We start from the raw sequence: 23965 nt of genomic DNA, 5'->3' as shown, positions 1-23965 counted from the left end.
GCACTCCAGCCTGGGTGACAGAGCCAGACTCCATCTCAACAAAAAGCCACAAATGATTTTTTTTTTTTAAACCAATGCAACGAAAACATTTGAATTCCTATAAAACATGCAAGTCTTTAAGACACATTTGAGAAATATGAGAAACACTGGCTTAGGTCATATGTGCCCAGCAAGATATGTGAACTTATTTCACCTGCAAACATTCCACAGGTTTGTCACAATTAGAGACATTTGCTCCTAAATTCACACATATGAGCCCTCAAAGAATGAAGGTTTTCTCTGGTGGGCTTTCATGTCTGGTTCTATTGGAATGTCTATTAAGAAGCCTGATGTGTGGAACTTTGTCATGACATGTCTGAATGTGACATGCACATTCAGTATAATGTGTTAACATTTCATTCGGTTTCTCTTATTCAGAGGGACTGTATCTGTGAACTACAGGACCCCCGCGTGCCGTATTCTCCTGTATTCTGCTGGTAGAGAGGGGTTCCTGTCGGCCGGGCGCGGTGGCTCATGCCTGTAATTCCAGCACTTTGGGAGGCCGAGGTGGGCAGATCACGAGGTCAGGAGATTGAGACCATCCTGGCTAACACGGTGAAACCCTGTCTCTACTAAAAATACAAAAAATTAGCCGGGCATGGTGGCAGGTGCCTTTAGTCCCAGCTACTTGGGAGGCTGAGGCAGGAGAATGGTGTGAACCCGGGAGGCGGAGCTTGCAGTGAGCTGAGATGGCGCCACTGCACTCCAGCCTGGGCAACAGAGCGAGACTCCATCTCAAAAAATAATAATAATAATAATAAAAAGAGAGACGGGCTCCTGTCCCCAGGAGTTGCAGCTGTGTGAATGGTACCTTCTTGCTTCTGGAGAAGCTCATCCACACCAGCACCTCATTCGATTCCCCATCAATTAGCCCAGAGAGGTGGGCAGCTTGCCCAGGACGCAGCCCATGGGCAGAACCGGAGTGGGGCTGGAGAGGGCCTCCTGCTCACTGGGCAGGTTACATCTTCACGGCCTTATGTTTTGCTCGTTAGGGTTCCTCCTCCTCTAGTTGGTGTGAAATAAGAGCTCCGTGATGAGTTGGAGCATTACTGCAGAAAACATAGCCCCATCTTTTCCCTGTGAGGAATGGGCATCCCACAGGTCTGAATTCCCTCTGGGGTCCTGGCTACAGCTGTGGTTCAAGGTGGGCGCCGATTGGTTGCACCTAAGCCCTGGGAAGAGGAGGCTCTGCCACCGTCAGCAACACTGAGGACACACAAGGCTGAGGTGCCCCGATTTGGGGAACATTACCCTTAAGATACTGGTGTGATGTCATTCCACTTCACAGTGGGGGGCCCCAGCTTTCAGGCCAGCATTAAGGACAAGTGCCGTTGCCATGTGAAAAAGTTATTTTCCCAAACAATGAACAATCCTAGTGATGTCATAGGCCCTGCCAGAGGGCCCAAATCAAATCGGTTCTGGTGCTGGGGCAGCCTCCTGTAACACTATCCTGAGGGGATGACTCTTCCTGGGTTGGGGGCAGACAGCGGAGAGGCCAGGGGTCTTCAGGTGCGGCCCCTGCGTGTATCTATGTTCACATTTCAAAGTGGTTTTCACTCAGAGGAAGGTGGAGCTTAGCAAAGAATTGTGCAGATCAAGGAGCAGCAGAAATGGGGGCTTCCCCCTGCAGCAGCAGCCCATGGGTCAGAAGTGGGGCTGGCATCGGGGCAAGCCAGTGCATCCCAGGGTGGAAGGACTAAATGAGTGGCCACAGAACGGGGATCACTGGAGCAGGAGGTGGCCTCCCCCACGCGCCTTCATGCCTGGCTGAAATCTAATCCTCATTCTTGGGCCCTCATGTCACGGCCCAGGCCTGCCTTCCCAGCAGCCTGATGCAGTCAAGCTGTTCCCACTCTTCTCTCTTCCTCCAGAGGAAGGACCTTTGCCGATGAAGTCATGGGAATAAAAGCTCCCTCTGCTCCGAAAACAGTGGGACTGTGAAGTCAGCTTGTTGTGTGGCCTCCCGAGGCCCAGGTGGGCAGCCGTGGCTGTTTACTGGGCCTTGCAAGTCCACGACATCATCTAATTTGCAAATCATGTGATTATCCCCATTGCACAGATGAGGAAACTGAGGCTCAGATCTTGGGACTGGCCCAAGATCATGGAACCGTCAAATGAAACCACATCCAGGTCTGGCCCCTACAACTTGAGGTCCGTTGCTCTGGAGAACCCACAGATTTAGTTCAATTCAGTGAGCATTTGTGCAGTTCCCGCAACGTGCCGGCACCAGGCCGAGCCCTCAGAATACACTGTGGCCTGCTGCATGGATGTGTGGGCAGTCTCGGGTCTCACGGGGGACAGTTCTTTCTCACTTCTGCCCAGAGGGTCTCTTGAGTTTTCTGCTAATTGTCTACATGGTTTTAATAGATTAATTAAAATAATCATCTTTAGCTCACCTCTCCATTGAATACAATGCCATTTTGGAAAGAATCACATTCTTTTTTTCAGCTCACTGCAAGCTCCGCCTCCCGGGTTTACGCCATTCTCCTGCCTCAGCCTCCCAAGTAACTGGGACTACAGGTGCCCGCCATCTCGCCCGGCTAGTTTTTGTATTTTTTAGTAGAGACGGGGTTTCACCGTGTTCGCCAGGATGGTCTCGATCTTCTGACCTCGTGATCCACCCGTCTCGGCCTCCCAAAGTGCTGGGATTACAGGCTTGAGCCACCGCGCCCAGCAAGAATCACATTCTTAAATGTGACTGTGATCAAAATCACCTTGGCATCTGACAGAGTCATGATGGCTCCTGGGGTCTGTTCCAAAGAGGACATTTCCCCCATGGAGATTCCTCACTCTCAGTGACAGCCACACACCTGGCTGCCCTGCCATGTACCTGGTGCTGCAGAGCCTGGGAGAAGCAGCCACACTTCAGACCAAGCAGCTGGCACCACACCAGGCACTGGGGATGGACAGTACAGACATCTTTTCTGTGTATGTGGCTGTGCCCTCTCTCCTTAAGCCACTGGCACATTCTCCAGCCATACACGTGCTTTCAACTGGATCAACTGATGGCCCAACCAACTGGAGTAGTGGCCTGTATCTGTCTGTTTTCTTTCTATAAAGGAAAACTTGAGGCTGGGTAATTTATAAAGAAAAGAGGTTTATTTGGCTCACAGTTCCACAGGCTGTACAGGAAGCATGACACCAGCATCTGCTTCTGGCGAGGCCTCAGGAAGCTTCCCCTCATGGTGGCAGGGGAAGGGGAGGAGGTGTGTCACACAGAGAGGGAGCAAGGGAGAGCAGGGGAGGTGTCAGGCTCTTTAACGATCAGCTCTGCGGGAGCACACCACCATTACTGCACCACACCACGCCTGAGGGGTCCTCCCACCAGGCCCAGCTCCAACACCAGCAATCAGACTCTACATGACATTCGGAGGGGACAGATCTCCAAGCTATGTCACGGTCTACCTGACTACGGAAAACTGTCAGGTGACCAGTCCATTTAATTACAGTCACATGAGGGTGTCAATGGCCTGATTCCAGGAACCACTGTCCCTGCCTGAATAGAGAAGATGCTGGATAATAAAAGGGGCCTATCTGGCAGGTGTTGGGAAACTCAAGTCCAATGGAAGTGGCTGGAAGCATGCCTAGGCCCTGGCTTACCTGGGGACCCGAGGGAGCTGAGATAGAGTTGGCGGTGCTGGGCCTGGCTGAGGGCCCTGTGTGCCCACTGAAGGCTGAGGGGCCTTAGTTTACCCAGCATCTTCTGTGGCCAAGACAACACACAGCTACCTGGAGGACATGAGCACACGGGGCTGGGGAGGTGGGTTTCACTCGCACACCCCTGTGGGCTTTTGCACATGTTCCAAGGCTACGCGCTCCCCTTTCTAGAAGCCCCTATTAGCCTCAAGCCTTCTAATGAGTCCTTGCTGTCCTGGGATTTTGATGGTGGAAGGGGGTGCCTTGGCTGCCCTGTGACTGTTGCTTGGTGAGTGCATTAATGTCCCTTCCTGCAAAGCTCTCAAGTGGGTGACGTGTGCCAGACATTCTGCCTGCCATCCTGGTGCCCTGGCCACCTTCTCCACCTGTTCTCTGTCCCCAATTGGCCACTACAGCCTGTCAATGGCCTCTCTTCCTTCTGGGTTCTGATTGGGTTTGACCTGTAGGAGGCACTAGTGGGAGACAGGGGGCAGGCTGGACAGAGAGGGTAGATGGACTCTGCCACCTCCTCCCAGCTGGGCAACAGGGGTGCTGGCTGCATTCCCCTGCCAAGGCCCGATCTCAGCAGCTCCCTGGAGTCTGTGTCTGCCCTTTCCCTTCCCCCAAGACAGAGGGGGTTGCGCTCCCCGCTGCTGCTGTCCTGGGACGCCTCTCCAGCCTCTGGGCTCCCTTCACTCTCCCCACAGCATGGGGAGAGGCCGTCGTGAAACTCTCCTTAGCCTCTCACCTCAATACCCAGCAGGCGCCCCTTTCCTCCTGGTGCCACGAAGGGTGCCATGGCCCCCTGAATCAGGAGCCCAGCTGATCGGCACCTCAAAGCTGGGAGCCAGGACCTGGAGAGGCCCACGCCCTCCACCCGTGGAGCGCCCATATTCCTGCAGGGTGTGCAGGGGTGGAGAGCAGGTCTTGCTCTGGCATGCCGCCCTTGTGGCTACTTTGTGATCAAAGTCAGCCTATTTTGACATTTCATGTCTTCAGTTGTATTTTTATTTATTTTAAAATATTCCTGCAGAAATGGTTTACATGGAGGCTTTGTTTTTAAACAGCCCTTTGGCTGACCTCCTTCCATCACTGTCTAGAAAACATTTCAGATTTCCACGTGGAAACAGAGCCCAGGGCCCCAGAAACCCTCACCCGTGCTTTATCCAATCCACCTGCCACCAAAGGTCTCCTCAGCTCTGGGCTCTTGTTCCTTTGGAAGCACCCAGTGGCCCCACTCTCTCTGGCCCTCCAGGGTCAGCTCACTTCTCCCACACCTTGTAATCCCAGCACTTTTGGAGGCTGAGGCGGGCGGATCACCTGAGGTCAGGAGTTCAAGACCAGCCCACTCAACATGGTGAAACCCTGTTTCTACTAAAAATACAAAAATTAGCCAGGCGTGGTGATGGGTGCCTGTAATCCCAGCTACTAGAGAGGCTGAGGCAGGAGAATCGCTTGAACCCAGGAGGTGGAGGTTGCAGTGAGATTGCACTCCAGTCTGGGTAACAAGAGGCAAAAAAAAAAAAAAAAAAAAAAAAAAAAAAAAAAAAAAAAAAAATGCTATGAGAGGCAGGTCTGGGAGCAAAGCAGATCCCTACCTATGGAAACTCAAGAGACCCAGGGGTTCCTGTCCTTAGAACCCAAGGATGTCAGAGGCCCCTCTCGTCCCTAGGGGCAGGGGCTCTTCAAGGAGGAATCCATGGGCTGCTCCTGGAGAGGAAGCCTGGATCCAGTGGGAGACGGGAGCTGCTCAAGGCCTCTGCGGGGCAACACCAGGGCCTGTGCCTGGCCAGGCCTGACTCCTGACTTCTAGCCCCATGTCCTGGGGCAAAGCCTGTGACAGTAAGGACATGCCACTGGGCACCCAGGGAGTGTCCTTCATTGTCTCCTTAGCTCCAAAGGTGGGTGCCTCATTCAGGATGAGGGAGAAGCCACTTAGCCTGAGCCAGCTGGAGTCAGGCTGCGTGCTGCCAGGGGCCCATCAGATGCTACCCCTCACCCTCAGGAGGGTGCCACCAGTGCACCCAAGAATCATCCCCTGGTGGGAAATTCCATTCTGATGCAGAGCCTTTGTTCTGACACAAAGAGATGCAGCAGTCACTTCTGAGAGCAGGCTCTCCTGCTCACCTCCCTGGGACCCTCCGGCCCGCCCCACGCCCCGCCCCACGCCCCGCCTCCCTCCTTCCTGGTTTCTCTGTGGGCGCTGCCCGCTGGGTGCAAGAGATGGTTGGGGCCTCCTTTGTCCACAGAAGCAGAAACAGCACCGACATGCAAAGGCTGAGTGGGGACCCAAAGCCCACACAGTCAGCCCCATGGGTGGCGGATGCGGAGCTTGAAGCCCAGAGAGGGGAGGTGGCCTGCCATGGTTACACTGCTGTGAGCGACGCAGAAGCAGGCCCACGAGGCCCTGGTGCTGACCCCATCTCTGGGGCCTGCCTTCCCCAGCAGCCTCAGCTTTCTGGGACACTCCGTGTTCACCCTACATTCATGCAACTGCTCCAAAAGGCCCTGCAGGGCAGTAGTGGAGCTCACAAGCTCTGGGAATGCTGGCCCAGCCCCCGGCTCCTCTCTCTGAGGTCTCGGTAACCCCAGGGGCAGCAGAGCTTCCTGACCCTGTTATGCTGGTGTCCGGCACTCAGGCCCTTATCACTGCTCAGCTCAGACTTTAGTGTGGTGGCCACAGAGACCAAGGCTGTGTACTCCGAGCCATGCTGTCTGATCACCCCTGGTGGCCCAAGCCCGGAAGGAATGGTAGCTCCAAGTGAAGAACTAAGCGAAAATGAAAGGGGGCCGTTCCACAGGGTGATGAGGGGCTGCTGGGGGGCCCTTTCCGGGGAGCCCAGCCCTGGCTTAGTGCTCCTGGGTGGAGCTGAAGGGCTGGGTCCACTTGGAGACATCCAGGAAGACGGTGGAGGCCCCGTGGTAGAGCCAGAGCCGGGGCAGGGCGCCGTGGCGGGTCCAGGTGTCCCGAACTGTATCATAGGCCTCCATCTCCACATGGTAGTCACCTTCCATGCCCTGCCAGCGGCCGCCCGTCACGTACAGTGCATCGCCCAGTGGCACCAGCGCACCGTTCTCATGCAGGCTGTGCTGGGACTGCACCTGTACACGGTCAGCGGGTTAATGTCCCATGGTGGGAGCCGGAGAGCAGTGCTGAGGGTGCCCTCAGCAGGGTTGGGGAAGTGGCAGAGAGGACGGCCAGCCACCTGGCCCAGATCCCCTCCACGGCACGAGCACAGGGTCCCTGGGCAGCCCACCCCAGCCCCTCCAGCCTCCTCAGACTCTTCTTTTGGTGGGGAGGCCCCTTTCCCTCTCTGGCCCTCAGCCCTCGGGATGACAATTCCACCCCTGCAGTCAGGGGGGCCCTGAGGCCTGAGCCCAAAGCTGCCTCCCAGGGAGGTCTGGGCTGACTCGAGGCCTCACTGAGGCTTCGCTGTCTCACAGGAGACACCCAGGAAGAGCCTAGCCCACCGTGGGCCCCCTCGCCTCACCCCTGCACCCCTGCTCAGTCTGTGGCCTTGGGAGTGGCCCTGGGAGGGATTGTGGGGTGAGGGCAGTGACTTTCCAGAGGCTGGAGAGAGGTGTGGCTTCAGGAAGAACCTGGGTGGGTGGGAAGCAGGAGGCCGGTCTGTGGTCTCCAGATGAAGACAGGGAAGAGATGAGGACCCAGGCCCGGAGAGGGTAAGGCAGAGTCCTGCTGTGCTGGGACCTGAGGCTGGGACAATGGCCTGGGCTGGAGGAAGGCCTGGCTGTGGCCCAGCTGAGAGGGCCCAGGCTGACACGCTGGCCTGGCAGAGCCCACCCTGCACCTGTCTCACCACTGTAATGGGGGCCCTGGGTCAGCTGAGCAGTGACGCCAGGGGACAGCTGTGGGCAGCAGGATTGCAGAGGTCCAGCTGTCACCAGGCCAGGAGCCTGCGGGGTGGCTGCAGGAGAGAGTGCCCCCTTCTCAGACTGCAGGGACTGGGAGTCTTGGGGCAGGTGGGCAGGCCCAGGGCATCTGGCTTGGTGCCAAGACCCACCCCCAACCTCCTGGGCACTGTCCCCTCCACCAGGGAGGCCGCCCAGAGGTCCACCTCCCGCCCCTTCCTCAGGGACTAATGGTCAAAGAGCAGGCCATGGTGGGATGGTGCTGAGGACAATAGGAAGGCCCCGGGGCTGGCAGCTCTCACCTCCCCTCAGCTCAGGAACCCCCTCCCTGACTTGGCCACCCTGAGGCAGAGGACGCCCTCCCTCCTGGTCCCTATAGCACCCTCCGTCTGAACCTGGTTTTTCTCCCTGAGAAGGAGGACAGGCCACTCCTCTGTAGGAAGCTGGGTGTGCAGGGACAGAGCACCAGTGGCCGGCAACCCCAAACCACGTTCTCCCACTGTCACTGTCTCCCCTATCCACAAGGGGGCTCAGGCCAGGGCACTGTTGTCGCCTTGTAGCCTGGGGGGAATCTCAACCTGTACCATCCCCTTCGTTGTGGGCCCTCTGTGGGCACTCCAGCCTGTGCTGTCCCCTTCGCAGTGGGCCCTCTGTGGCACCCCATGCCTCACTTCCCAGGCTGGCTCTCTGATGTCAGGAGTCCCAGGCAGGGGCTCACATGTGGGGTGAGGGGGTGGCCCACCTTCTGCCACAGGTTGGCCCCGGGGTCGTACACGTAGACCTTCTTGGTGTTGTCCCCGATGAGGTAGAGCTCCCCGTGCAGTGCGGCGCAGCGCGGCGAGGACAGGTACTTGGGCAGGAAGGGTGAGGCGATCACACTCCACGCATCTGCGGGGGGCACAGGCACCGGCCACCATCACCAGGGTTGCCAGTGCGGGCACTGGCACTGGCACTGTCCCCCACTCTGAGGGACTCCAGACTCAGTGCCTCTCTGAACCTCAGTGAACTTGTCTGTGAAATGGGAGTAGGTTCCTGTGGTGCAGCTGGGAGGGACCCACACCTGCCTCTCACCCAGCCTTGATATTCCCCCTGGGGACAGTGACCCCTCACAAGGCTGCAGCATAGGTGAGGGGCCTGTGAAGGGTACAGGGATCCCTCAGGTCTCTCCCTGTTGGGGGTGCTTTGGCCTGGCTGCCACCCCACCCACCCCACCTGACTGGCTGGGGCCCCTCCCTGCCCAGCCCCCAACCCCGGGCCTGGTACCCAGGTGGGCCTTGCATGGACCCTGGGCCCAGCCAGTCTCTTGAGGGTCCTCACATCCACGCCTCAGAATGGAGCCCACCACCATCTACACTGTCCCTACACCCACACTGTGAAACAGGGTCCGCCACCATCTACACTGTCCCCACACCCACACTGCGAAACAGGGTCCGCCACCATCTACACTGTCCCCACACCCACACTGCGAAACAGGGTCCGCCACCATCTACACTGTCCCCACACCCACACTGTGAAACAGGGTCCGCCACCATCTACACTGTCCCCACACCCACACTGCGACACAGGGTCCGCCACCATCTACACTGTCCCCACACCCACACTGCGAAACAGGGTCTGCCACCATCTACACTGTCCAGAGGGTGAAACAGGACTGGAGACCAGGGCCAGGGGTGGACGGCTCAGAGTTCAGGGAGGCTGAGCTGGGCCTCCAACTCTGGCACAGAGTCCAGAACCCAAGATGGTCCTCAGGGCCTTGGAGGTTGGGGGTCACCACTCCTGGTCCGTGAGGCCCTTTTGGGTAGAACCGTCAGGCAGCTGCCAGGTGCTGGGCTCAGTGCCCAGACCCAGCCCACTGCTGCCCTAAGGCCTGAGCAGGACAGATGTGCAGCTCGCCTCTGCGCTGGGACTCTGCGGAGGTGACGCAGTGGGTCCCTGACCCCTTGGGCCCTTGCCTTCCTCCGCGTCCCCTCCTCTTTGTGAGAGGCTGCGGCCACCAGCTCTCTCCACCCCAGGCCCTGTCTATCCTCAGGAGCCCCCATCCTCGCCATCACTGCCAGCAGACTGTCGCCTGTCAGAGGGGCCTGTGGTCCTGTCCTCGGTCCCTGAGCCCCGCCCACCTGTGACAGGGTTGTAGCACTGCAGGGCCAGGGCGTTGTACTTGCAGGCGCTGGAGCCCACCAGGTAAAGCCGGCCCCCGCAGCCGGCGGCCGAGAAGTTGCTGACGTATTTGAGGGCTGGGCTGATGGGCGTCCAGCTGTCTGTGTAGGGGTCGTAGCTCTCCACCTCCACCACATCCAGGGTGGTGCCTGCGGGGTGAGGGCGGGGGCAGGTCAGGGCTGGGGAGGAGAGGGGAGGCCTGGAAACGCAGGGGCTGGGGCTTTGTAAAGCAGCAGGGACCACCGTGGTGGGAAGCGGGGTGGGCTCCCCATTTCGCAGATAGAGAAGCTGAGGCTCTGAGAGGCGCCGGCACCTCCCAAGGCCACCCCGCCAGGAAGTGGTGTAGGGGATGGACACTCGGGCCTAGAAATGCCCCACTCTGGGGCCGATGTTGCGGAACGGGGTGGCAGGGAGCAGTCAGGCTGCCCTCCCCCAGGCCCCTCATGTGCCAGGAGTCATTTCCTGGAGTGCTCTGAACTGGAATGGAGGATGCCAGCCCTGGGAGGGCAGGTTGCAAGACCCTGGAGCTGTAGGCAGCTCCCTCCCAGTCCCAGATACAGTCTGGGTGTGACAGTGATGAGGACGCCTCCTGGGGAGAGCAGGCCTTGGCCTGGGCCTCTGTGAGCACCTGGGGACCTCACAAGCCCTGGGCGCTTTCTGCTGTCTGGTTGGGGACACGGTAGCCACTGAGAGAAAGGGGACAGCTGGGACAGGTGGGGCATTAGAAGTGGCCTCAAGACCAGTTCATCACCTACAGAGCTTTTGGGCCACATGTGTTTTTTCTTTTCTTTTTCTTTTTTTTTGAAACAGGGTCTTGCCCTGTCACTGAGGCTGAAGTACAGTGGTGCGATAACAGCTCATTGCAGCCTCGACCTCTCAGACTCAGCCATCCTTCTACCTTGGCTGACACGTGACACCATGACTGCCTTTTTTTTTTTTTTTTTTTTTTTTTTTTTTTTGAGATGGAGTCTCACCCTGTCACCCAGGCTGGAGTGTAATGGCTCGATCTCAGCTCACTGCAACCTCTGCCTCCCAGATTCAAACAATTCTCCTGCCTCAGCCTCCCGAGTAGCTGGGATTACATGTCCAGCTAATTTTTATATTTTTAGTAGAGATGGGGTTTCACCATGTTGGCCAGGCTGGTCTCGAACTCCTGACCTTGTGATCCGCCTGCCTCGGCCTCCCAAAGTGCTGAGATTACAGGCGTGAGCCACCGCACCCGGCCTGGCTATTTTTTTTTTTTTTTTATGGGCTGGGGGCAGTGGCTCCCTCTTGTAATCCCAGCACTTTGGGAGGCTGAGGTGGGTGGACCACTTGAGCCCAGGAGTCTGAGACCAGCCTGGTCAATATGGTGAAACCCCGTCGCTACAGAAAATACAAAACTTAGCTGGGCATGATGGCACGCACCTGTGGTCCCACCTACTCAGGAGGCTGAGGTGGGAAGATTGCTCGAACCTGGAAGATGGAGGTTGCAGAGAGCTGAGATCACTCCACTGCATTCCAGCCTGGGTGACAGAGCAAGACTGTCTCATAAATAAATAAATAAAAAATAAATAATTTTAAAAAGGGAGACAGGATCTCTCTATGTTGCCCAGGCTTGTCTCAAACTCCTGGGTAACATAGAGAGACCCTGTCCTTCTCCAAGCAGTCCTCCTGCCTTGGCCCCGCCAAGTGCTGATATTACAGGAGTGAGCCACCACACCTGGCCACATTTTGTTTTTCGATGTTCCTTTAATCGGTGAAGGCTCCTGGGTGACTCCCTGCTGTAGCTGCAGGTGCTGGCGGGTGGGTGTGGCTGTCCCCACTGGCCCTTCCTGCAGGAAGCCCTCCTGGGGCCTGAGTCACCATCTTGCTGTCTCTGTCCCAGCACAGCAGAGGCACTGGGAGCTGGCCAGGGAGGACACCCGGGCTGTGGGTCTCGATGGCCCACCTGGTCAGGAGCCCTGGCCTATGGCTTGCCCACCCCACCAGACAGCGAGCCCTGAGGGTGGCACTGGGAGCAGCATCTCTGTGGTCTGAGGCCAGCGTGGGGCTCTCTGTTGCTATTGCTGCAGGGAAGAGAGGCTAGAACCAGGCCCCAGGGAGGAATGGAGAGGAAGGCCTCACCGCCGATCGCGTAGATCTCCCCATTGAGTGCCGCGCTGGCATGGTTGGTGCGGGCCTTCAGCATGGGCGCCACGGGCTTCCAGGCGGCCTCCTTCAGTGGGAAACACCAGGCCTGGGTGGTTGACCAGGTGTCTGTCTTGGTGCCCCGAGAGCCACCTGCCGGGAGAAGTTCTGTCTACATGGCTACCACCAGTCTGGGGTGCCAGGCCATTGGGGTCTGGGTACCAATGTCCAGGGGCCTCCCCCCATGCCAGGCCATGATCTCCAGTGTGGTGAGCCAGGGGTGGGACCAGCGTAGCACAGTCGAGCTGTGTGACTGCACAGGCCCCTCTATCCCCCATAAACAGGGATGACAAGATCAGTGGTTTCAAGCCCCCATCAGTGGAAGCTTGTCCCCTCCCAAATCTTACAAGGAACCCCAATTTCTTTTTTTTTTTTTTTTTTTGAGATGGAGTCTCGCTCTGTCACCCAGGCTGGAGGGAATCCCAATTTCTAAGATAGAAAAGAACAAAGTGACCCCTGCACCACATGACTCCTTCTGGGGACCAAGACGGACATCTGGTCAACCACCAGGCCTGGGGCTTCTCACTGAAGGAGGCCACCTGGAACCTGGTGGCGTCCACAGCAGCCACGCCAGCGTGGCACTTAGCGGGGAGGTCTGGAGCTTCCCCTGAAGGAGCTGTGCGATGCAGGGGTGGGCCCGCGCCAGCCTGTGTACAGAAGCAGCTCCCGGCTCCCACGAGTGACCATGGATTTTAAATGTCCTTGTTTTCACATGCATGGAAAGGCCTCGACAAGCCTTGACTAACCATCAGAGACCCCACTCAGCGCGGGGGTTGCACTGAGCCCGGTGCTTGGCTGGGCAGGGCATCCCTGGAAGGGTCCCTGAGCTGCCTACCTGTGACATAGATGTTGTTGTTCAGGGCCGCCAGGGAGAAACCCCACTTGTGGTAGTCGGGGAAGTCTGGAAGCGCCATCCACCTCTCTGGCAGAAGGAGAGAGGCAGAAGGGTCAGGCTGCCAGGCTCCCTGCTGGGGCGGTCCCCACTACCCCTTCCCAGGTGCCTTTCCGTGCACCAGGTGCAGAAATGCCCCTCTCACTGGTGGGGAAAGGGAAGGGCAGGGGGACACTGGTGCAGGGGCCCAGGGGGTCCTGGGTGCTCTGGCTTAATGCGTCCCCCCACCCCCTCCACAGAGCCTGGCACTCAGAGTGGACACAGGATAGCCCCCTGGAGAAGCAGGAAGGCTTTGGAGGCCGGGGTCTCACCTTGACCCTGCAGTTGACCCCACTGACCCCAAATGGACCATTCAGCCCCTGGGGCTGGCCTGTCGGTTAGATGTGGTGTGGGTTAAGTGGCCTGATCTGTGGGTGTCACTAGTGTGTGATAACACCAACAGCATGCCTTCCTCCCTCCCTCCCTTCCTTCCTTGCACCCTCCCTGCCCTCCAGGCAGCCAGGCACATACAGGGGATCAGGCACAGGCCTTGCAGCAGGCAGAGCGGGTCCAAATCCCAGCTGTCGTGCCCCAGCTGTGTGTCCTTGGGCAAAGCCCAGCCTCAGTTTCCTTGCTGTAGGGTGGGACTGACCCCTGTCTCCCAGGAGCTATGGGGACCCTCATGGGACTGCTCACTGATGGCGGCTGTTAGGATGATTGCTGCTCGGGTTGTGGGGTGGGGCAGAGCGATATGCCCAAGTCAGGCCTGCCTCTCAGAGCTACAAGAGGTAAACTGAGGCAAGAGATGCGAAAATGCTTTGGAAAATCAAGACAATAACTGTGGAAATGGTAAAGTCCTATAAATGGACATATTTTGGGTGTTTGTGGAAGAGCCCCAGGCCTTCGGGATGTCCCCTGGGAAGACTCTGTTTACTGTTTATGACCATTTTTGGGAGATGCGGAATTCCAGGCCTCCCTGGGAGCACAGCCTGGCACTGTGGGCAGGGACCGTGTCCCCGTGACTCATGGCTCTGTCACCCCAGGGAGGGGGTTGCCCAGCCATCAACAGGCCCTTCCTGCCAGCACCCCGCCTCCCGGCCGGGTCTGAGACAGCTGCTCCCTCCTGACGCCAGCCCCAGACCCCTCTCATCAGCCCCTGACCCGAACAGCTGGCCTCGGGCTTCCTGGAGTCTGCCAGCCTCTGACGCCAAGGAGATGGTTGGCGACCTGCCTGGTGGCCCCATGACACCAGCCAGCCTGCATCAGCCCTTCCCAGAGCACCTCCCGGGGCCAGTGCAGGGGCCTCCAGAACTGCTGCGGGGCCCTCATGCCTCCTTTCCCGCCAAATGGCAGACCTGGCCTCAGTGCCCACTTCAGGGCTTCCTACAACTGTGTGAGGAAACAGCAGGAGCCCATTTCACAGATGAGGAAGCTGAGGCTCAGAGAGGTGAGGTCACCTGTTTGAGGGCTGGGATTACAACCCCGTTTGGGCTGACCCAGAAGCTGAGCTCTCACTCCTCCAGCTGCCTGCACCCCTTTACTCCCCACCCCGCTCTCCCCTTGGGGTCTCGATTCCCCCGGCAGGTGCACTGAGCGGGGGGCATGGGGAGGAGGCAGCGGCCAGGCTGCCCACTCCACAGAGTGCAGTCTGGGCCGTGGAGCCCTGTACACCAGTCCCAGAGCCTAAAAGGGACCAGAGTCCTGGGCTCTGGTTGCAGAGAAAGGAAACAGCAGTGCCCCCCAGCTTTCCTCCTCACTGGGGTGTCACAGGCTCCTCTGCAGCCCCCAGGTGAGGCCCACCCAGGCATGCCCCTCACAGTGGCCTCACACAGCTCCTGGTCCTCTGCGAGCCTCAGTCGCTCCACCTGCAAGGTGGACACAGTGGCTCTCGCCAGACCGAGGGATGGCAGGTGGGCCCAGACGCGGGAGGGGTACTTACTGGCCTTGCTGTTGTAGAAGGCAAAGTTTCCAAGGCGGGGAGTGGGCTCCTCACCTGCCTCATCCTCCTCCAGCGCCCGCCCGCCCACCACCACCAGGACCTCCTCCAGCTTCTGCCGGAGGGCGAGTGGTGCCTGTGGGGTGGGAGGCCAGGGTCAGGGCAACGGCAAAGTCTCCCCATGCCCTGAGCCCCCGTATGCCCTGGGCAAGCCTCAGCATGTGTGTGCATGTGTGCATGCGTGTTGCTGGAGATGGTGTGTGCCCGAGTGCACAAGCTGCTCGCTCCTTGCACCACGTGCCTTTCAGGGGCATTCCTGAACCACCTTCAGAACCAGCCCCACAGCAGGTACGCAGCGCCATGCATGAGCTTCTCCCCATCCCCACTCCCTGGGTGGCCTCCAGCAGGCGGCACAAGGGTGTCCCAGCTCAGTGGGAATTGCTGGCTGTCTTAGGAATGGCCGGTAAGCAGTCGCTGCCTAGGGCTCCCAGAACCCCAGGCTCCCCAACAGCCACCCGCCCTGGCCCCCATATGGAACCCCCAGATCTCCCACTGCCGGGAGTTAGAATACTAGGTGACTGCCTACTGGCAAGGCTCTGAAGCCAGCTGGGGACAGGGGTTAGGGGTTAGCCCACTACTCACTCCACCCTTGGCCTGAGGACCATCAGCCTGAGACACTCTTTGTCCTCGGATTTGGCTCTAAAGGAGTGCCCTGGAGCAAGGCCCCTAAACAGGGTGTCTGGCAGCTGACCGCACAGCCACTCCCAGACCTGTCACTCCATCATGACCTGCCGTGCCCGCCAGGCCCACTGCCAGCACAAACAGGAAGTAGCACCCCATAAAAGCTCCGGTGGACTGCCAGGCCTGTCTGTGCCTCCTCGCCTGTGCATAAGCTGCACCACCTTCCTGGATGGTTTTCCCCTCTTTTTCTCCCTGTGAGCTCCTATCCCTCCTCTAAGGCCCAGCTCACATGCTGCCTCCTCCAGAAAGCACTCCCTGACTGCCAGCCCCTCCCAGAATGCATCCTGGGCATATATTTGGCCCTTCCACACTGCCTGTTTCCAGGCTTGTCCCACTGAGCTGCAGGCTCCTTCAGGACAGGGTCAGATCTTACCACTTCTACATTCCCCTGCCCCTTGCACCCAGGGTGTGACACGCACACAGGCACGATCTGCACTTGAGGGGTGAATGGTGATGTCCTTATAGGGAACTGGCCCAAAACAAGGAGCATTGCAAGGTCAGTGCACCTTGGAATGTCCACTCCTTACTCTGTCCTGATTCAGGTGGGGTTTCTGGGGCTCTCCTCCCTGCTTCCCAGGAATGGGGGCCTCCCAGCTGCTCACTCACCCCATCATGGCCCTGGGACAGGGCTGCCCGGCATGCCTCTGACTCCTGGATCAGGGGCTCTGTGGCCAGCAGTTGTTGCACGCAGGGCCTGGGCACGGCGTCCAGGTGCACTAGGCTGAGCAGCTCAGGCAGGTGGGAGGCTCGGGCCTGTGGGTCATGGCGCACCCAGCGCAGCAGGGCCTCAAGTCGGCTTTGCTCTGGCTGCACCTGCAGCAGGTCACTGGCCAGACAAGTGACCAGCCGGTCTCGAGGAAGCTGCAGGAACTCGTCCTCACGTGCCACAGCCTCAAAATTCTCTCGCAGGAAGGCCCAGGCCTTGGCAGCCACGCCCAGCAGCCCTTGCTGCTCCCCAAACTCACAGATGCCCAGGCAGTTGGCAGCATCCAGTTGCTGCTGCAGGTAGCGGCCGCAGACCTTCTGCACCGAGGGGAAGTGCAGGCGCGCAGCCGTGCGTGTCAGTGCCTCCACGTTGCCCTGGGTGATGGTCAGCCGGCCTGTGTACACGAAGTCCACCAGTTGCCCCACCACAGCTGGCTCCATGTCCCGCAGCTCCACGCGCGCAGAGAAGCTCTCGGCAAAGTCACCCGCAAACATGGCATGGAAGTAGGGGCTGCTGAGTGCCAGGAGGCCACGGTGGCATGGCAGCTCCCGGCCGCCCACCAGCAGTGTGACATCGGCCAGCTTGGGCTGAGAGCGCAGCCGCTGCAGGCCCTCCAGCATGTCCTGGGCATGCGAGGGCAGGTGGAAATCCAGGTCATCCACGTTCCGTACCATGATGCTGTGCCCACGGGACCCTCAGCAGCCCACCCACTCAAGGGAAGAAGTGCGTGGAGCCGCCCGAGCTCCTAGGAGAGAAGACAGCAGGGTCAGCCAAGTGGGGATGGTCTCATCCTCCTGAGTGACTCATCCAGTCTGCCCATCAGCCCTTTCCATCCCTTGATAAACACAGGATGAGCATCGACCATGTGTCAATCACTTCACTCTCCATCTGCCTCAAGCCACCCCCAGAACCCTGTAAGGTAGGGCAGGAGTCATTCCTGTTTGCAGTGAGGAAATTGAGGTTCGGAGGGGTGGGAGACCTACCCATGGCCAGGCATTCGGGGCAGAACAGGGCTGGCAAGAGAACCCATGCCCTGGGTCTCGTCCACAACCCTGGGCTACACTGAGCCCACCCCCAGGGGCCCCGGAGGCACCCAAACTCCCAGAGGTGTCCTCTGTCCCAGATCCCACACTGCTGGGGAGGCCATTTGGGGGCTGCAGCAGCTCCTGCTCCCGTGGTGCTCCCAGGCACCAGGCCACGTGCCAAACATGCAGAGAAGCTGTGCATTCACCACTCAGCCCCACAACAGTCCTGGAGGGTGGGTGTAATCATTGCTCCTTTTACAGCTGGGGAGACTGAGGCACAGAACCTTTCAGTCACTTGCCCAAGATCACACATCTAGGAAGTGGTGAAGCTGGAATTTGAACTCAGAGCTAGGCTTGGGGGCCCAGGCTCTGAACCCTGCATTCCACGTGGCCTGCTGGAGGTTGCTAAACAGAAACGGCCAGCCAAAGGCAGCGTTCTGGAGGGTTTCGCATCACCACTCTCCTATGGTTGAGTCAGCAAGGCTGCTTACAGGCTCATGTAATTATACGCATGTGGTTTGTGTCCTTCTGGTGTTGCACCTGAGACAACCGTCCCTAGGAGAGATCAAGTCTGTGCCCAAGCCTTTGACCCGGGTCACCCCAGGGCGAAAGGCTGCACAGCGGAGGGGCCGTTCGCCCGCTAGGGGGCGCCTCGCGGAGCCATCCCGGGCAAGAGAGGCGGCCGCGCGTCCACAGGTACAAAATGCGTGGGAACGTCAGCAGCACGGAAATGACAAAGCTCAGCTGGAGAACCAGGAGGCCAAGAGTCTGGCCGCGCAGTCACGGTGCAGGTGCAGGCAGTGGGAGCTACGGCTCCCCGACTTCCCGACCCGGATGCCACCTCTTGACCCCAGAGCGGGGAAGCACCTGGGAGCCCACAGGGCCTCACAGACCAACCCGGGCTCGCGCACAGGGCAGCTCAGGCGGCCGGCGGCCCCACGCCCCAGCATCCCGGCCAGTACTCGAAATACCCACTCAACACTGCAGGCATGGGGATCCTGCCTGGCCCCTCCCCAGGAGGCCCTGGCCCCCATGAAGGCGGTTCTGCCCTTCCTGGGCAGCTGGGAGATGAGCTGGGGCCTGAGTAGGCGATGGGGCTGTCCCTGGGCCACCGCCTGCAGGCGTCGCATTCCCGTCATTGTTGTGCTCCCTTGGGCCAGCTGCTGCTGGGGCGATGGGCCGGCAGGCGTAAGCGCCCCCACTTTCCCTGGGGGCCTCAGGGGTGCCTGCTGACACTTGTCACCCTGCAGTCCCTGCATGGATCAGGGGCTTCCTGAGGGTCTCAGAGCCTCACCCCAGTGCCTGCCCAGGCCTGGAGTGAGGAAGCTGAGTGGGCAGGACAATAAAAAGCCTGAGCCCAGCAAGGCTGGCGACTGTGGCTGAGTGGCCCTGGCTGCCATCCGAGGGGTGGCCCAGCCTCCCCCTCCCACCTCTCCAGCTGGAACAGAGGGAATCCTGTCTCCTGAGCCCCCACCCTGAGGAGCCTGGCTTGGCCGCTGGCAGGGGCCAGGGGGCGTCTCCAAAGCACTTCGCTGTGATCCCGGCCTCCAGGGCCTAACCCATCCTCCCCGCTGCCCCCTGCTGGGTCCCCCTGCCCTCTCTGCTGTCCCCTGCCCCAGAGCCCCCTGGATCCTACCTCTCACTCGGCCTGGACCTTGAAGCTGAGAACAGAGACCCGAGAGCAGGACTGCCTAGCCGGCAGCCTGGGGACACGGAGGCCTGCAGGGCGGGGCAGGGCGAGGCTGGTGGCCCCGGGGGAGGTATTTTTAGCCTCTGTCTGGAGGGTGGCGGGAGGGTCAGGTGGTGAGGGCTGGGCTGGTGGGGGAAGGAGCGAGATGCCGGCTCCTCGGTGACTGTCAGCTCAGAAAGCCCATCGAGGCCTTCCAGGGACTCGCGGCCTAGGACAGACATCAGGAAGGGCTCCAGGGCAAGCACAGGTGAAAGCTGTGGCGGTGGGGCTGGCTGGTGGGGGCAGGGGTGCAGCTTCCCCACCTGTTTCCTCATCTACAAGGTGGGGACAGTGGAGCCTGTCGTGGGGGCCTGGGGTGGCAGAGAGCCTCAGCCCAGGGCCAGGACACTGACAGGTGCTGCCCTCGCTGTTGATGTCAGTGGCACCTATGTGTCCTCTTGTTCTGCTGTCACGTGGGAAAACGTGATTATCATGAATAAGCACAGCTGGTTAGCAGAGGCTTTCCAAGCTGGGAGTCCATGGCAGCGGTGAGGGAACTTTGCCCAGAGAGGGGAGGTGCCACCCTCAGGTGCCCCACCCAGCTAGCGCAGGTAGGAGAGACGCTGGGGCTCCTTGCCCTGCTACCCCACGGCCTTGGCCTCGGGGCTGCCCAGGGCGGCTAAGAAACAGGGTCATCTAAAAATACAGCAGCGGACTCTCAGCTTCCTGTCCAGCGCTTGGTTCACAGTAGTCGCAGGGGGAAGCCCTCACGCCTGGGACTGAACTGGGCTCAGAACCACAGGGCCTGACCAAGGGCAGGTGGGTTGAGTTGGGAGCCGAGGAGGCCACTGGACATTTCCCACACCAGTGGCCAGAGCAGAGCTTTGAGGCTGAGGAGCTTCAGGTGCATGGGAGAGAAGCCCTCAGCACTCAGCCCTCAGCCCTCAACCCTCAACCCATCGGCCACGTGGGTCTGACCAGTATGATCATTTCCAGGTGTGCTGCGACCTAGAGGAGCTGGGGAGTGTTGGGTCTGGCTGTGGCCTCTTGATGCTACTAGGGATTGTCCTAATGCTCTTACAGACCAGAGAGGCCCAGGTGGCCCCCAGGGAGACAGAACCCCACTCCTGCTCCTGAGCCGCACACAGCCTGTGGAGGGGAAGCTCACACACAAATTACTGCCAAGTCTGCAAGGTGCCCTGAGGGTTACCTTCCATAGGGGTTCCCTGAGTCCATGCTTCCTCTACAGCCCAGCCTGGCCCAGCCATAGCCCGGTCCAGCCCAGCCACAGCCCAGTTCAGCTCAGCCATAACCCAGTCCAGTTCAGCCACAGCCCAGCCATAGCCCAGTCCAGCCCAGTCATAGCCCAGCCATAGCCCAATTATAGCCCAGCCCAGCTCAGCCATAGCCCAGCCATAGCCCAATTATAGCCCAGCCCAGCTCAGCCATAGCCCAGCCTGGCCCCCGCCCCTGCTGTTTCCCCTGCTCCTGTCCCACACTGTCCCGGGATTTTCCCCCTGGCCTTGGACATCAGCCTCACGTTGGGTGGGGGATGCTTATGGAAGACCCCAACTCTCGCTGTGCCCAGGACCACTATGGGGTGGGCGCTGGAGTGCTGGGTTTCCCCACTGTCCCCGCTGTTTGCAGGCGGAACATGCAGGGTTAATGTGGTCCCAGCTCGGGCTGGAGGAAATGAGGACAGGGGATTCTGATGACAGGCTGCTGTCACGGGGAGCTGGCTCTGCTCGGAGAACAGCACTGCTTGCCAAGTGTGGAGGCCTCACAGCAGCCGTCGTGGGGCTCGGAGTCCCAGCACCTCAGATGACAGGTCAGTTTGGGAAACTCAACACCGGGGGTGCAAAACAGATCCTCATCAACAGATTGCTACTGAGTGGTGCAGTTTTTAAAAATACACCACTTGTTTCTTTTTATGAGGATAAAAATAACACAAGTTCCTTTTGGAAAACAGAAAAATAAAAAGCAGAAAATGTCACCAGTAAAAGATCATTTGCCATTAACATGCTTCCAGCTCTTTCCTATTGTCAAAATGAGCCTGCCGGTGCGTGTGGGTCAGCGCCCTTTCCTCACACCTTGTTAGATTGTGGGCGTTTCTGATGGGATCAGCACTGAAAGATTTTCTGTTTTTGCCAGGTGCGGTGGCTCACGCCTATAATCCTAGCACTTTGGGAGGCTGAGGCGGGTGGATCACCTGAGGTCAGGAATTCTAGACCAGCCTGGTCAACAGAGTGAAACCCCATCTCTACTAAAAATACAAAAAGTTAGCCAGGAGTGGCGGTGCACACCTATAGTCCCAGCTACTCGGGAGACTGAGGCAGGAGAATTGCTTGAACCTGGGAGGCAGAGGTTGCAGTGAGCCGAGATCGTGCCACTGCACTCCAGCCTGGGTGACACAGCAAGAGTCTGTCTCAAAAACAAAAAAGATTTTCAATTTCATCTCAATAGGATGACATCGCACTTTGTGAAGCTGGGAGTGGTAACCTCCTCCTGTTCATGGACGTTCAGGCTGTTTTCCATTTAGGACTATTACAACGAAGGTGGCGTCACCTGTGTGACTATTCCCTCAGAATAGATTCTGAGCTTGAAATCACCAAGTTAAAATGTGTGAGGCCGGGTGCAGTGGCTCACGCCTGTAATCCCAGCACTCTGGGAGGCCAAGGCAGGCAGATCCCTTGAGGTCGGGAATTCGAGACCATCCTGGCCAACATGGTGAAACCCCGTCCCTACTAAAAATACAAAAAGATTAGCTGGGCGTGGTGGTGCATACCTGTAATCCCAGCTACTCCGGAGGCTGAGGCAGGAGAATCACTTGAACCCGGGAGGCGGAGGTTGCAGTGAGCCAAGATCGCACCACTGCACTCCAGCCTGGGTGATAGAGCAAGACTCCATCTCAAAAAATAAAATAAAATAAATAAAAAACTGTGTGAGTGAGCTCCCCTCTGCTAGGCCGGGGGCCTTCCAGCTGTGAGGATGTCCCAGGCCGGGTCCGCATGTCAGTCTGCCCGCCTCTCGGGGGCCTTACAGCCCTGCACAGCACCTCTCATCCATCTGGGGTGATTTGGGGCCTGGGTTCCATTAGGCTGTCCTTGTTTCCCTTTCACCAGCACTCTCACCTGTCAGATGGCCGCTCCTTCCCTGCGGACTGGCTGTGGCACCACTTTCTGTGTGTTCGCTGTTGGGATTTGTTGATTCTTGGGTTAAACCACCTTGTTTGACGGCATATCGCGCTGTAATGAGGACGTCTTCTATCTGCGATGGAAGCCCCTGCTGCCCTGCCGCATTAGTGATCTCACACCGCATCATCAACTGCCCCGAAATCCAATGTCCTGGAACAGCACACACGCGTCGTCTCTCCGTTTCTCCTCGGGAGCGCGTGCGTGGGGTGGCTGCACCTCAGGATGTCTCAGGAGGGTCCCACGACATGCTCAGTCCAACTGCAGTCATCGGAAGGCTGGCCTGGGGCGGGAGGGTCTGCGGGCTGTGAGCTGGAGAACCCATTGCCCCCACGGGTCCCTCTGTAGAGCTACTCCCAACACGAGGCGGCTGCTTCCCCGAAATAAGGCGAGCAGCAGAGATGGAGCCGTGACGCCTTTCGCAGCCCACTCAGAAGTGATGTCTGCAACTTCATCCTATTCTGGGGTACCCTGGGTGGAACGGGGCTGCATGCTGTGACCACCCGGAGGCAGGGGTTGCTGGGGGCCTTCGTGCAGGCTGGCCTCCATGGCAGGCTTCATTCATTTCTTCTTTTAAATGGCCTTCAGAGGCATTAATTCAGAGGCATTAATTTTCTTTTTTTTGAGATGGAGTCTTGCTCTATCACTAGGCTGGAGTGCAGTGGTGCGATCTCTGATCACTGCAACATCTGCCTCCTGGGTTCAAACAATTCTCCTGCGTCAGCTTCCCGAATAGCTGGGATTACAGGCACCCACCACCACACCCAGCTAATTTTCGTATTTTTAGTAGAGGCGGGGCTTCACCATGTTGGCCAGGATGGTCCCGATCTCTTGACCTCGTGATCCAACTGCCTTGGCCTCCCAAAGTGCTGGGATTACAGGCTTGAGCCACTGTGCCCGGCCGACGTTAAATTTTTAAATGAGTTAGGCTTTGCATTAAATCTGTGCACCAACATGCAGGGAGCCTGCCCTCTGCACACGGACCCAGCTGTGAGGGAGAAGCTGGGGTTCCTGCCCTGCCCTTGGGGAAGGTTTCTGTTTTTCCACATCTCCATCCTGCCCTCATCTATGGGCTGGGGACACAGGGCTCCCTTTCCCCTGGATGTTTTCGACTCATCGGGAAGTCCCCAGGCTTTGCGCCTTTGCTTTGCATGTGGCCACCTCACTGATGTCGGCACCTCCAGGGTGCTGTGGCTGCCATCTCTGGTCCTTAGTTTTTTGTCAATTGAACAACAGATTTATAGGCACCAAACGGGCCCTACAGCTGTGAGTGTGGCATTGCAGGGGCCAGTGCCTGCCTGCTCTGGGGACACGTGCTCCCCACGGGTGAGCTGCTGGTGGGCACGGGTTCCAGCTGCTGGGCATCAGAATCGCCTGAAATGTCTTAAAACCCCAGCTTTCCAGACCCACCCCAGGCCAAGGGAATCAGAATCCCTGAGGCAGCTCCCCCAGAGGCAGGGTATTGGCAGAAGGTCATTTAGGGGTCACCCCAGGGCATCCCAGCAGCACTCCAGGGGCCCAGCCTGGATCTGAGCCACACCCCACCCCTTGCCTGGCATTCTACCCCAGGCTCTCCTGGGACCTCTGATGCGTGTGTCTGCTGCTGGCCTTGATCCAGCTCCTCAGTTGGGAAACTGAGGCCTGGAGGCCATGGAAGACTTGCCCAAGGCCACAGCGAGTTGGCAGGGACACCCGGAGCCAGGAGGGCTGACTCCCTGCCCAGTGCTCTCTCTTGAGCACCCTCAGCCGGGGAGCAACCTGAGGCCTGCTGCCCTCACCTCCAGCCTCCTCCTCTGTCAGGGCCCTCAGAACAACACTGCCAGCAAGCGGTGCGTGAGGGGACTCCAGGAGACACCGGAGCACCCAAACCTTCTGACACCCCCAGCCAAGGGCTCTCCCTAGACCCACCTGCTGCCCCTTGCCCTCTGCCAGCCCTGGGCAGTGGCTGTACTGGG

The 23965-nt window shown here is 58.9% G+C and overlaps 1 protein-coding gene and 1 long non-coding RNA gene across 4 annotated transcripts; one reads left to right on the top strand and one right to left on the bottom strand.

Moving 5' to 3' along the window:
* Positions 1–3109: 3109 nt before the first annotated feature.
* Positions 3110–22851, bottom strand: LOC105473823 (kelch like family member 30). Of its 2 annotated transcripts, none has more exons than XM_011727893.3 (8): positions 18787–18980; positions 16026–16870; positions 14682–14814; positions 12707–12793; positions 11809–11964; positions 9663–9851; positions 8288–8433; positions 3110–6777 (listed from the first exon to the last, which is right to left on the bottom strand). In XM_011727893.3, exons 2-8 carry the CDS (start codon positions 16797–16799, stop codon positions 6526–6528), a joined length of 1737 nt encoding a protein of 578 aa, XP_011726195.2. In that variant the 5' UTR covers positions 16800–16870; positions 18787–18980; the 3' UTR covers positions 3110–6525. The 2 variants fall into 2 exon arrangements, with proteins under 2 accessions (XP_011726195.2, XP_011726196.2); XM_011727894.3 differs by lacking the exon at positions 18787–18980 and adding an exon at positions 21951–22851 and having other exon boundaries at positions 5841–6777.
* LOC105473822 (uncharacterized) lies at positions 18972–22024 on the top strand. Of its 2 annotated transcripts, none has more exons than XR_982495.3 (3): positions 18972–19087; positions 20467–20647; positions 21942–22024. It is a non-coding gene; the product is annotated as an uncharacterized lncRNA (long non-coding RNA). The 2 variants fall into 2 exon arrangements; XR_982496.3 differs by lacking the exon at positions 18972–19087 and adding an exon at positions 19785–20013.
* Positions 22852–23965: the final 1114 nt, after the last annotated feature.

This window comes from Macaca nemestrina, chromosome 11 (assembly GCF_043159975.1).
Source record: "Macaca nemestrina isolate mMacNem1 chromosome 11, mMacNem.hap1, whole genome shotgun sequence".
NCBI lineage: Eukaryota > Metazoa > Chordata > Mammalia > Primates > Cercopithecidae > Macaca > Macaca nemestrina.
This window is presented reverse-complemented; position numbering and strand designations above follow the sequence as displayed.